The sequence below is a fragment of the Moschus berezovskii genome, chromosome 6 (genome assembly GCF_049115385.1).
Source record: "Moschus berezovskii isolate FMDL1 chromosome 6, NW_MosBer_1.0, whole genome shotgun sequence".
Lineage (NCBI taxonomy): Eukaryota > Metazoa > Chordata > Mammalia > Artiodactyla > Moschidae > Moschus > Moschus berezovskii.
The window spans coordinates 108,344,523-108,357,694 of record NC_142465.1 but is presented as its reverse complement, the minus strand read 5'-3'; the positions used below and the strand labels follow the sequence as shown (position 1 = coordinate 108,357,694).

General features: G+C 45.3%; 1 protein-coding gene across 1 annotated transcript in view; it reads right to left on the bottom strand.

Annotated features, from left to right (window-relative positions):
- ANO2 (anoctamin 2) overlaps window positions 1-13,172 on the bottom strand; it is a 342,786-nt gene that overhangs the window by 75,306 nt on the left and 254,308 nt on the right. Inside the window, exon 15 of the mRNA XM_055395798.2 lies at window positions 5,329-5,403. Coding sequence (XP_055251773.2) covers window positions 5,329-5,403 — 75 coding nt within the window. The remainder of the gene's footprint in view (window positions 1-5,328; window positions 5,404-13,172) is intronic.

The following is a 13,172-nucleotide window of genomic DNA, read 5'->3' as shown; positions in this document are numbered from 1 at the left end:
GAGCCCATCTTTGCATGAAATGTTCCCTTGGAATCTCTAATTTTCTTGAAGAGATCTCTTGTTTTTCCTATTCTGTTGTTTTCCTCTATTTCTTTGCATTGATCACTGAGGAAGGCTTTCTTATCTCTCCTTGCTATTCTTTGGAACTCTGCATTCAGATGCTTATATCTTTGCTTTTCTCCTTTGCTTTTTGCTTCTCTTCTTTTCACAGCTATTTGTAAGGCCTCCTCAGACAGCCATTTTGCTTTTTTGCATTTCTTTTCCATGGGGATGGTCTTGGTCCCTGTCTCCTGTACAATGTCACGAACCTCCATCCAGAGTTCATCAGGCACTCTATCTATCAGATCTAATCCCTTAAATCTATTTCTCACTTCCACTGTATAATCATAAGGGATTTGATTTAGGTCATATCTGAATGGTCTAGTGGTTTTCCCTACTTTCTTCAATTTAAATCTGAATTTGGCAATAAGGAGTTCATGATCTGAGCCACAGTCAGCTCCTGGTCTTGTTTTTGTTAACTGTATACAGCTTCTCCATCTTTGGCTGCAAAGAATACAATCAATCTGATTTCGGTGTTGACCATCTGGTGATATCCATGTGTAGAGTCTTCTCTTGTGTTGTTGGAAGAGGGTGTTTGCTAGAAGCAAGGTCCGGTGCTGTAAAGAGCAATATTGCATAGGAACCTGGAATGTTAGGTCCATGAATCAAGGCAAATTGGAAGTGGTCAAACAGGAGATGGCAAGAGTGAACATAGACATTCTAGGAATCAGTGAATTAAAATGGACTGGAATGGGTGAATTTAACTCAGATGACCATTATATCTACTACTGTGGGCAGGAATCCCTTAGAAGAAATGGAGAAGCCATCATGGTCAACAAAAGAGTCCGAAATGCAGTACTTGGATGCAATCTTAAAAACGACAGAATGATTTCTGTTCATTTCCAAGGCAAACCATTCAATATTACAGTAATCCAGGCCTATGCCCCAACCAGTAATGCTGAAGAAGCCGAAGTTAATCGGTTCTATGAAGACCTACAAGACCTTTTAGAACTAACACCCAAAAAAGATGTCCTTTTCATTATAGGGGACTGGAATGCAAAAGTAGGAAGTCAAGAAACACCTGGAGTAACAGGCAAATTTGGCCTTGGAGCACGGAATGAAGCAGGGCAAAGGCTAATAGAGCTCACAAGAAACACATACTACAAACCCAGCTCCTAGATCATGGTAGAAACTTCAGCCTCTAGGGATCATCCATATCCAGCCTTTGATCTCACAGACAAGGAAAATGAGGACCAACAACCAGCAAGATGGTCCGAGGTCCACGAGGCAAATGGCAAAGCCATCATCATCATCATCAACAGTTGATCCATAGAGGGAGAATGGATACACGCACACGTACGGCTGAGTCCCTTTGCTGACCACCCAAAACTGGCACAACATTTTTCATCAGCTATACTCATAGTCAACAAAAAGAGTACAAAATGTAGCACTTGGAAGCAGCAGAAGGATCTCTGTTCATCTCCAAGGCAAACTATTTAACATCACAGTAACCCAAGTCTATGCCTCAACCACTTCAAAGAAGCTGAATGAGTCTATGAAGACTTAGAAGACCTTCTAGAACTAACACCAAAAAAAGATGTGATTTTCATCATAGAGGATTGGAATGCAAAAGGAGGAAGTCAAGAGATAACCCAGAATAACAAGCAAGGTTGGCCTTGGAGTACAAAGTGAAGCAAGGCAAAGGCTAACAGAGTTTTGTCAAGGGAACACCTTGATCATAGCAAACACCCTTTTCCAAAAAACCAAGAGACGACCCTACACATAGACATCACCAGATGATCAATACTGAAATCACATTGATAATGTTCTTTGCAACCAAAGATGGAGACGCTCTATACAGTCAGTAAACACAAGACCTGGAGCTGACTGTGGCTCAGATTATGAGCTCCTATTGCAAAATTAAATTGAAGAAAATAGGGAAAACCACTAGACCATTCACATATGTGCTAAATCAAATCCCTCATTATCTTACAGTGGAAGTGACAGATTCAGTCAAGAGATTAGATCTGATAGGCAGAGTTCCTGAAGAACTATGGATGGAGGTTCACAACCCTGCACAGGACACAGTGACCAAAACCACCCCAAAGAAGAGGAAATACAACAATACTCCAATATAAAATAAAAAGTTAAAAAAACTCCAGTGTAATAGAAAACATGTTCTAATCACTACATCTAATTATCAAGAAAACAAAATAGCTCTCACATTAATTGCTTTAAACATAGCATAATGAATAATTAAAATTACAGACTAACATTTCAGCAATATTCTATCAAACAAGACAAAGGCCAACAAATGGTGACTTTATCTACCCACTGATTCTACCCACATTTCCCACGGTCATTCTGAAGAAAATGCGTCTCACTAGATATCACTTGATTAAGGTGAGATATTATTGAACCTTAAGCTAATGCTTATAATAACTAAATTAATTGGATGAATGGTATTACATATTCATAAAATATCAGTATTAAAATCCAGCAATCCGTGTGCGCCCTCCTGATTTCATTATTTCAGCCACACCTACTTTAGCATGATTCCTTATAATAACCACCCATGCTACACCCTTGGTAGATGCAATTTAGTTCCATCCAGGATCTGAATTCTGCTCGATGGCTCCAAGATCAACCCAGGACTTTTGGCACCAAATCCAGCACTCTTCTCATCACTTTGGCTGTGCTATTGATTTTGTTTATTAAATTCAACAAGTGTTTTCTGACCACTCACTGTACCGTGTGAGGTGCATTTCATGTTTGTGATCAGGTCCCCCAACTGGACCAAAAGTGGAGACTGATCATGTACTTCTCTCTGTGCCGTGTGCGACTACAGAGAGGTGCCTCCTACATGGAACCTGTTTGGTAAAGACTTGCTGACCCTCAGCTCTGGTGGGTTCCCTCTCCTGCACCTGGTCACCTATGGGTCTAGGTCTCCTGGTGGGTCTTTTTTAATACATTTTTTTTTTTGGCCAGTCCCCTGACCAGGGATCAAACCTGTACTCCCTGCAGTGGATGCTCAGAGTCCTAACCACTGGACCACCAGGGAAGCCTCTTTAACACAATGTTTAAATGTTACTTTCTATTTATAGTTATTACAAAATATTGGCTGTGTTCCCCAAGTTGCACAGTACATTCTTGTGGCTCTTAGTGTTTGAATTCCATTATCTTACATCTGGATACAGACAAATTGCAGTGGAAACCATGCTATGGAGCCCAGAGTCCTAATTTCACACGATGAGAGACACAGGAGGGACAGCTAATCTGGTCCCTACCCTCCGGGACTTGCATTCTGAATGGAAGTTGAGAAGACCATGGCACCCATACAATAAGGATGCTCCCTTGGAAAAGGGAATGGCTACCCACTCCAGTATGCTTGCCTGGGAAATCCCATGGACAGAGGAGCCTGGCGGGCTACAGTCCGTGGGGTCGCAAAAAGTAGACATGACTGAAGCAACTGAGCAGGTACACTGATACCCTGCATACCCCCTAATGGTCAGCGTCACCACCCTTGGCTCCAACCAGACCCAGTGTTGTGGCTGTTTTGAAACACTGCAGAAGAAAGAAGAATGCAAAACTGTCATGACCTTGATCGTTACCACATACCCCTGACCACAGTCCTGACTGTAAGACCTCTCCCTACTCCCCAGGGAAGGGGGCACAGTTCTTGAGGGACAAGACTACTGTGCTCTGTCTTTGCCTGGCAAAGAAATAAAGCCACTTTCTTCCTTCTTGGAAGGACAGAGGCTGAAGCTGAAGGTCCAATACTTCAGCCACCTGATGTGAAGAACTGACTCATTAGAAAAGACCCTGATGCTGGGAAAGATTGAAGGCAGGAGGAGAAGGGGATGACAGAGGATGAGAGCGTTGGATGGCATCACCAACTCAATGGATGAGTTTGAGCAAGCTCCGGGAGACAGTGAAGAACAGGGAAGCCTGGCGTGCTGCAGTCCATGGGGTCGTAAGGAGTCGGACACAACTGAGTGACTGAACTGATCAGTCTCCATATTTCTGTTCAGCATCCGTGAACACAGAACAAAGATTTTGGCCTCAAGATGTGATGCCTTTAAAGAGTTTTGAGCAGAGGAGTAATGTGATGTGACCTAGATTTGGAAAAGATCAGCAGGCTGGGGCCAGAGTAACAGCAGGGAGCTGAGTTAGGAGGCCACTGTGATAATCCAAGTGATGGAGGAGGGTTTCTGATGACTGGTCTCTGATATACAAACATGAGTCAATGGTTATCTTGGGCCTGGGAGGAAAGCTTAGGCACCCTGCTGTTAAGGGAGGGAATTGCCTCTGCTAATCCTCCCATAGAAAAAGGACACAAAAAGGGGATTCATTCAAAAAGGAAAGGAACATTAGCTCAATACTCTGGGTTGGAGAAGAAAGAGAAACTTCATCCTTGTCCAGCCGGGCCTCTTCCATGGGTAAGGAAGATGAACACTGCGCTGGACTTTCCTTGGCTCTCATCACTCCATGAAGAATATCCCCAACAGATGACAGACTGGCATGGCTAAAAGCCTCTTCATGGTCATGGTCCTGGCATCTTCTGCCAAGGTTTAGTCATTATGGGTGGAGGAGGAAATGATGCTGGACACTCTAGTTCCTTGTCAAAGATGCCCTGGGCTAATTCTGTAACCAAAAAAGCCACTCTTTTACAAACATCATGCTGACCCCTTTATTTCAAACTCCACACCTTGTTCTAGAGTAATGCCAAGCCCCTTCTGGAGACTGGACTTTTTAAAAAATGAAAAAAAATGGGGAAAAGTTAGCATAAAATAAGGATTAAAAAAAACCAAATTGGTAGGAGGCTATACAATTTATTATCCAACTTGGAATACTTTTTAAATAATTTCATTCATCTATTTATTTATTCATCTATTTATTTTTGCCTGTGCAGGCTTTTCTCTAGTTGGGGCGAGCAGGGACTACTCTTCGTTGCATTGTGTGGCCTTCTCATTGCGGTGGCTTCTCTCGCTGCAGAGCAGGGACTCTAGGTACAAGGGCTTTGGTAGTTGCAGCACGTAGACTCAGGGTCACACTTCGCGGGCTCTGTGCACCGCGGGCTCAACAGTTGTGGTGACCAGGTTTCCCAGCATGTGGGGTCTTCCCGGACCAGCAATCGAACCCCTGTCTCCTGCCCCTCTAAGAGGACCATGGCTTCATCTTCACCAGCCCCTCATCATCCCCACAGCATCACAGACTAACACCCCCAGCATTCACACAGCAGGATCCACATGCACATGGCAGAACCAGGTGTTCCCACCAGGAAATTACCATGAACAAGATGGAGGCGAAGTTCATCAGGTAGCCTGGGAAACGATCTTTCCAGGTCAGCTTATCTTCATCGTCCTGGAGAGAAATAGGAGAACAGTGACCATCAGATGCTGCAAGTAACAGATATAAAATGTCCCTCAATTTTCCCTAAGTGTGTATACCATTCATCACTCTACTTAGAGACGTTTTTGGTCTCTGATGCCTTACCCTCCACATCAACAACAGCTCTCCTAATTCTGTGATTTCTAGATTTTGGAAAATCTGTGGTGAAAAGAGGACAATATTTGATTTCAGCCTCACACTGGGCTAAAGTTTCAGTTCAACCGCTCTATCTGCTGTGCAATCTTTGCTGTGTCTCTTAACGTTTCTTTCTATTTCTTCATCTGCTAAATGGGCACAGTCACGACCCCCATCCTGGCTCATGCACAGGATGATTTTATTTGCTTTATTTTAATGAGAAACACACTAACGTGGTAAAGTGGGAGACAAATGATGGATACAAATGACCACAGGGCAGCATCCTAGAAGAGATCATCATTTATATCAGACATTACCACTGACCTTAGATCCCGAGTGTGCAAATTACCCACAGTTTTTGTTCTTCAAAGAACCTGCACATGTTGTTATTTGTTCCCTCCAAAACAACTGTTCGCCCCTGGTCACAAAGGCAGACAACTCAAGGTGCAGGCTCAGCTGATGCCTTGCTATCAGTCTGGCTGAGAACCAGACTCCATCCAGTTCACCCCCTGCTCTCTTGGGAGCTCCGTATCCCTGACCACATCCACCTTCCCTGCCCCCTAAGAGCCTTCACCCAGTAGGGTGAAGCCCACCAGGTACAAGGGGTAAAAACCTCTGCCAATTACTGCCACATAATTTTAGCCTGGGCACTGGATTTGATGCTTTTGAACTATGGTGTTGGAGAAGACTCTTCAGGGCCCCTTGGACTGCAAGGAGATCAGAGAAGTCAATCCTAAAGGAAGTCAACCGTGAATATTCATTGGAAGGACTGATGCTAAAGCTGAAGCTCCAATACTTTGGCCACCTGATGGGACGAGCTGACTCATTGGAAAAGACCCTGATGCTGGGAAAGACTAAAGGCAGGAGGAAAAGGGGATGACAGAGGATGAGATGGTTGGATGGCATCGTCGACTTGATGGACATGAGTTTGAGCAAACTCTTAGAGATGATGATGGACAGCAAAGCCTGGCATGCTGCAGTCCATGGGGTCATGAAGAGTCGGACATGACTGAACTACTGAACAACAACAACTGGATTTCTTCAAGCTGCCATTCTTTTCAATTAGAACGGATATAGTGCCCCAGCGACTACAAGGTTGCCTCGTAGGCCAGCTAAAGCCATGCCGAGGAGGATGCAGTGGAAACGGCAAAGCCCTCCATGCTGGCAAGGTAGGGCCCCTGCATTTCTGCAGCCTGTCTGACTCTAACTCGGCAAGCCAGCGTTCCAGGCCCCATTCTGCTTCTCTCTCCCTCCTCGCCAGATTTCAGAACACACCTGATCTGACTCTAGCAACAGTGCCATCTAGGCTTTGAAAGCTTGTACTGTAGGCTTCCCCAGTGGCTCAGTGGTAAAGAATCTGCCTGCAATGCAGAAGACTCGGATTTGATCCCTGTGTCAGGAAGATCCCCTAGAGGAGGAAATGACAACCCACTCCAGTATTCTTGCCTGGAGAATCCCACAGAGGAGCCTGGCGGGCTACAGTCCATGGGGGTCGCAAAGAGTCAGACATGACTGAGCGACTAAACCACCATCAGCACTGTAAGCGAAGGGCCTTCTTGGCCTGAAAATCTTTCTAAAAGCCTCCGTTAGCCCACTGTGTGCAGACTTGCAGCCATGCACGGTGGGGAGACAGACAGTGGACACAGTCACTGTCCCCAGGGGGCTCCCTGTTTAGTGGGATGGATGTGATAACCACACCCAAAAAGAGCTTCAGGAATCCCACGCCAGTTCAGGAATGTGGGTCATCCTGGGAGTGAGCCTGGGTGGGATTTGAGGAAAGGCACGGAGTACCTTTCTCAAGGCATGTCTGGAGCTGAGCACAGGGCTGAGGTGACTACAACGGGATGGAAATAAGCATTAACAGCTCGGTGGTCTGTAATGACCTAGAGGGGTGGGAGGGAGATCCAAGAGGGAGGGGTTAAATGTATAAAGTGAAGTGTTAGTCACTCAGTTGTGTCAGACTCTTCGAGACCCCATGGATATAGCCCGCCAGGCTCCTCTGTCCATGGAATTCTCCGGGTAAGAAACACTGGAGTGGGTAGCCATGCCCTTCTCTAGGGGATCTTATAGCTGATTCACTTCAGTCTACTGCAGAAAATAACACAACAGTGTAAAGCAATTATATCCCAAATTTTTTTAAAAAAAGAGCTTTAAGGCTGGAGTCATTCAGTGACCAACGCTCTCATGTACCAATGACGTCAACAAGGGATGCTCAGTTTCTCGTAGGCTCCGATAGGATCAGGTCTCCAGACGCTGAGCCCAGCAGACTTTCCATCACACAGTGAGAACAAGGTCACTGCAGGTCATGACCATCCTGTGCAGGTGGGACTATAAAAACCTATTTCTATTAGGACTGAAGCAAGTCCTCTAAATGGGGCCAGATATCAAAAGGGACTAGTATTTCTCTCTGCCTTCAGTATTCATTTTTTTCATTTGTTTTCTTTGTAATACGTGTTTATGTGGCTGCATGGGGTCTTAGCTGCAGCCCACAGGATCTTTGCTATGTCGTGGAGGATTTGTTGTTACAGCACATGGACTCTCTAATTATGGCACACAGTCTCAGTAGCTGTGGGCACACACGCTTAGCTGTTTTGCAGGTGGAATCTTAGTTCCCTGACCAGGGATAAAACCCACATCCCATGCATTGCAAGGTGAATTCTTAACCACTGGACCACCAGGGAAGTCCCGAGTATTCATTCTTAATTTCACTCACACTAATGGTATCTTGGCTTCCCAGGTGACTCCAGTGGTAAAGAACCTGCCTGCCAATGCAGGAGAAGCAAGAGACTCAGGTTCAGTCCCTGGTTCAGGAAGATATTCTGGAGAAAAGACAAAAATGGCAATGCACTCCAGTACTCTTGCCTGGAGAACCCCATGGACAGAGGCGCTTGGTGGGCTACAGTCCATGGGGTCACAAAGAGTAGGAGACGATTGAGCACAGTGGTATCTTACTTTCAGTTTCTGATTAGAAAACTGAAGAAGGCGGGGGTAGATGATGGCTCTGTAGGGATGATGGAAAGAAGTCGAGGGCCATGTGGGGATCATCTGGAGGCCTCTCTCATTGTGATTATGGTCTGGATGATGCTCTGACTCTTTTCCTGTCTTCTGGCCTGGGGATGGAGAGGTTCTGCCTTGAGAATCAGCAAGCCAGGTGTGCTCAGAAATGCCAGCGATGAGCAGGGAAGGGGAAGTTCCAGTTACAGGTTCTGTGTCTCCAGTTCCTCCCCAGTGGGGCTCCCTGAGTGGGGAGCAGGGCAAGGAGAGATAGAAAGACCTGTGCGTGGTCCATGAAATCAGGGGAAGGGGCCAGGAAGCAGTCAGTGAGGATGAGACCGGGCTCAGAACGGTCCTCAGGGACAAGACGGACAGTTTTGGAAGAAATGGGAGAAAAGGAAGTGCAAGCAGAGAAGTAGGAAACACAGCCGCAGATGAAAAAGGCTCTGAAATAAGTATAATCGTAGAGGATGACTAGCAAACCCAAGGGCAGGGCCAGGGGGCGGAGAGGGTTTTGGCCAAGGTTCCTGCCAAGTGTTATCCACCTTCTTAAAGTCAGGGATGAGGTGCGTTCAGACCAGCCTCTATGCATGCTAAGTCACTAAAGTCATGTCTGACTCTTTGTGACCCCATGGACTATAGCCCGCCAGGATCCTCTGTCTGTGGGACTCTCCAGGCACCAACACTGGAGTGGGTTTCCATGCTCTCTCCCAGGGGATCTTCCTGACCCAGGGATTGAACCCCTGTCTCTTGCATCTCCCGAGTAGACAGGGGGATTCTTCACCACTAGCACCACCTCGGTGGATGCTAATTAGAATCTCCACTCACTGGCACAGAAAAGATTGAAGATTCACGGCAAAACACAATCCAGTTAACTACACTCCATGTAAAAGTCATACAACCAGCTCACAGGATCGTAGAATAACTTGGAACTTGAACTTCTGAGTTCAACTCTTGGCTCTGATATGAGTCAAGTGGCCTTGGGAAATTCCCAGAATCTCTGTTTCCTCGTTTGTAAAGTAATTATATTCCTTATCTATAAAATCCATAAACGGTAACATCTATTGTGTCAAATTATTATACCATGTATTTTATATTAATTAGCCAACCCATGGAGGGGCCAAGCCAGTGCACCTGCACACACAGGTAAGTGAGAGCTCTGAGTCTCCCTCTTTTTAACACAGAGATGACAACACATCCCACTGAAGTGGCAGAGGTCATGCATGCACAGATCACACAGCTGAACACCTGGGAAAGCGCTCTGTCAGCTCTAAGTGCTACTCCCTCAGTCGTGTCCGACTCTTTGTGACCTGCCAGGCTCCTCTGTCCATGGATTTTCCAGGCAAGAATATTGGGAGTGGGGAGCCACTCCCTTTTCCAGGGGATCTTCCCCACCCAGGGATTGAACGCGAGTCTCCTGCATTGCAGGTGGATTCTTTACCATCTGAGCCACCAGAGAAGCCCCAACAAAAAGCCATACAAGGCCTCACACCAAAAGTAAGGTCAAGTCCGTGTCATGACTGTATCAGAAGCGGGTGGTCAGGAAGGGTTCAGCTAATTCACCACTGTGAAGCCAGGAGCCTAGCCAAGCCATTGTCCATGCTTGTGTCCTTGTCCCTAAACTATGGCTTTCACTTCCAAGTCTCCAAACAGGAAGCATGGTGACATCCACATCAAACCACAGCAGTGTCCTTTTGGCAGACTGAACAGCAGGAAATGCAGTCACTGCAAACGCAGTAGATGAAACTCCTATTCAAGCAAATATGGGATGGCAACCTCGAAAGTGGTCAATCATCCCTAAGTTTGTATTTATTTAAATTAATGCATGATTAACATATAATAAAATTCACCTTAGCAGGCAGTTTTGTGAACTTTCATAAATACGTATGTGTCACGTGTAACCATGACCACAGTCAAATGTGGAACCCTCATCCCTTCGGTACTGCCCCATCCACTGCGGTCCATCGCCTCCCTCAGGCAAGACCTCGTCTCTATCCTTTAAGTGTCGCCTTTTCCAAAGTGTCATAGAAGTAAATTCCCACAGCACGACTCCTTTCCAGTCCGACCTGTCTCACTTAACGCACTGCATTTGGGATTCACTCCTGCTACATTCTCAGAACTCCGTTGTCTTATTGCTGAGTAATATTTCACTGTATGGACCTGCCACGTCTAACTGAACCATCACTGGCTGAGAGATGTCTGGATTGCTTCCAGCTGTTGGTAATTACGAGCAAAGCTGTTGGAAGTATTTGCACACTGGCTTTGGTGTCAGCATAGGCTTTAGGTAAATACCAAGTAGTGGAACCGCTGAGTCATGGGTTGCGTGTATCTTTGGTTTATAAGAAACTGCCAGACTGTTTTACAAAATGGCTGTGCTATTTTTGCATTTTCACCAGGAACATATGAGAATTCCTTCCTCTACTTTCTTTTCTTTAAATAAACTTTTTAAAAAATTTAGAATAGCTTTAGATTTATGAAAAGCTTCAAAGATGGTACAATGTGTGTGTGTGTGCATATACACACACACACAATTCTGCACCCAGTTACCTTATTATGTTAGTATGGGTACATTTTTTGCAAGCAATGAACCAATATTGTACCTTATTATGTTATTTTTTTTTATTTTTTTGGCCACGTTGAGCGGCATGCAAGATCATAGTTTCCAGACCAGGGATCAAACCCATGACCCCTGCTGTGGAAGCTCAAAGCCTTAACCTCTGGACTAGCAGGGAAGTCCCTGTACCTTATTATTAACTAAAGCTCACATTTTATATGGATTTTCTTAGTTTTCACCTAATATTCCTTTTCTGCTCCAGAGTCCCATCCAAGATTCCACGTTATTTTTAGCCACCATGTCTTCTTAGGCTCCTCTGCTGCTGCTGCTGCTAAGTCACTTCAGTTGTGTCCAACTCTGTGTGACCCCATAGACGGAAGCCCACCAGGTTCCCCTGTCCCAGGGATTCTCCAGGCAAGAACACTGGAGTGGGTTGCCATTTCCTTCTCCAATATGTGAAAGTAGAAAGTGAAAGTGAAGTCGCTCAGTCGTGTCCGACCCCTAGCGACCCCACGGACTGCAGCCTACCAAGCTCCTCCATCCAAGGCATTTTCTAGGCAAGAGTACTGGAGTGTAGGCTCCTCTAAACTATGACAATGTCTCAGACTTTTCTTGTTGCTGATGACCTTGTCAGTTTTGAGGAGAAAGTAGTCAAGGATTTTGTACAATGTTGCTCAGTACAGGCTTCTCTGAAGTTTTTCTCAGAATTAGGTTGAAGCTATGGGTTTGGAGGAGGAAGACCACAGAGGTAAAGCCAAATTTGCCCCAGAGAAAGGTCATGGTCACTGTGTGGTGGTCTGCTACCAGTCTGATCCACTACAGCTTTCTGAGTCCCAGTGAAACCATTACATCTGAGAAGTATGCTCAGCAAATTGATGCGATGCATGAAAACTACAATGCCTGCAGCTGGCATTGGTCAACAGAAAGGGCCCAATTCTTCTCCACGACAATGCTCAAATGCACATCGCACAACAAATGCTTTGCTTCAAAAGTTGAATTGGGCTTCGAAGTTTTGCCTCTTCCGCCATATTCACCTGACCCCTCACCAACCGACTACCACTTCTTCAAGCATCTTGACAATTTTTTGCAGGGAAAACATTTCTACAACCAGCAGGAGGCAGAAAATGCTTTCCAAGAATTCATCTAATCCCAAAACATGGATTTTTACACTACAGGAATAAACACACTTATTTCTCATTGGCAAAAATGTATTGATTGAAATGGTTCCTACAATGATTAATAAAGATGTGCTTGAGCCTCATTATAATGACTTAAAATTCACAGTCTGAAAGTGCAATTACTTTTGCACCAATCTGACATCATGTTCATTTCATCACAGCAAAGGGACAGGTTATAATATGACCTGTCACTCATGATGCTTGTCAGGTTTCCCGGCTGTCCAGTAACTCTTTCCCCTCCTTTCATACTTTACTCTTTGGAAGGAAGTCACTACGTGCAGCCTACATTTGAGGGGTAGACAGTTATAGTCTGCCTCCTCAAGGGGATAATATCTACAGATTCCTTGAAGTTTCTAATTCAGATGTTTATAATGTTTTAGATTTACCTCAAGTATGCATTGAGAAAAGACACACTCAGTTATGTCAATGTTAAACCAATACAGACTGCTCTGAATTCAGTAAAGGAGAATAAAGATGATGTTTGCCTACTGCTCAGGAAGCATCATGCCTGGAACAGAACTGGATTTTGGCTTCAAAGGAAGCCAACTGTGGTCTTCTTTCTTTGAAGAATTTTAAAGGGGCAGGAAATCAACCCTGAATATTCACTGGAAGGACTGATGCTGAAGCTCCAATACTTTGGCCTCCTGATGCAAAGAGCCAACTCATTGGAAAAGACACTGATGCTGGGAAAGATTGAAGGCAGGAGGAGAAGGGGACAACAGAGGATGAGATGGTTGGGTGGCATCACCCACTCAATGGACATGAGTTTGAGCAAGCTCTCGGAGATGGTGAAGGACAGGGGAGCCTGGTGTGCTGCCCTCCATGGGGTCACAAAGTCAGACTCAACGGAGCAACTGAACAACAACAACAAAAGGGCAAGA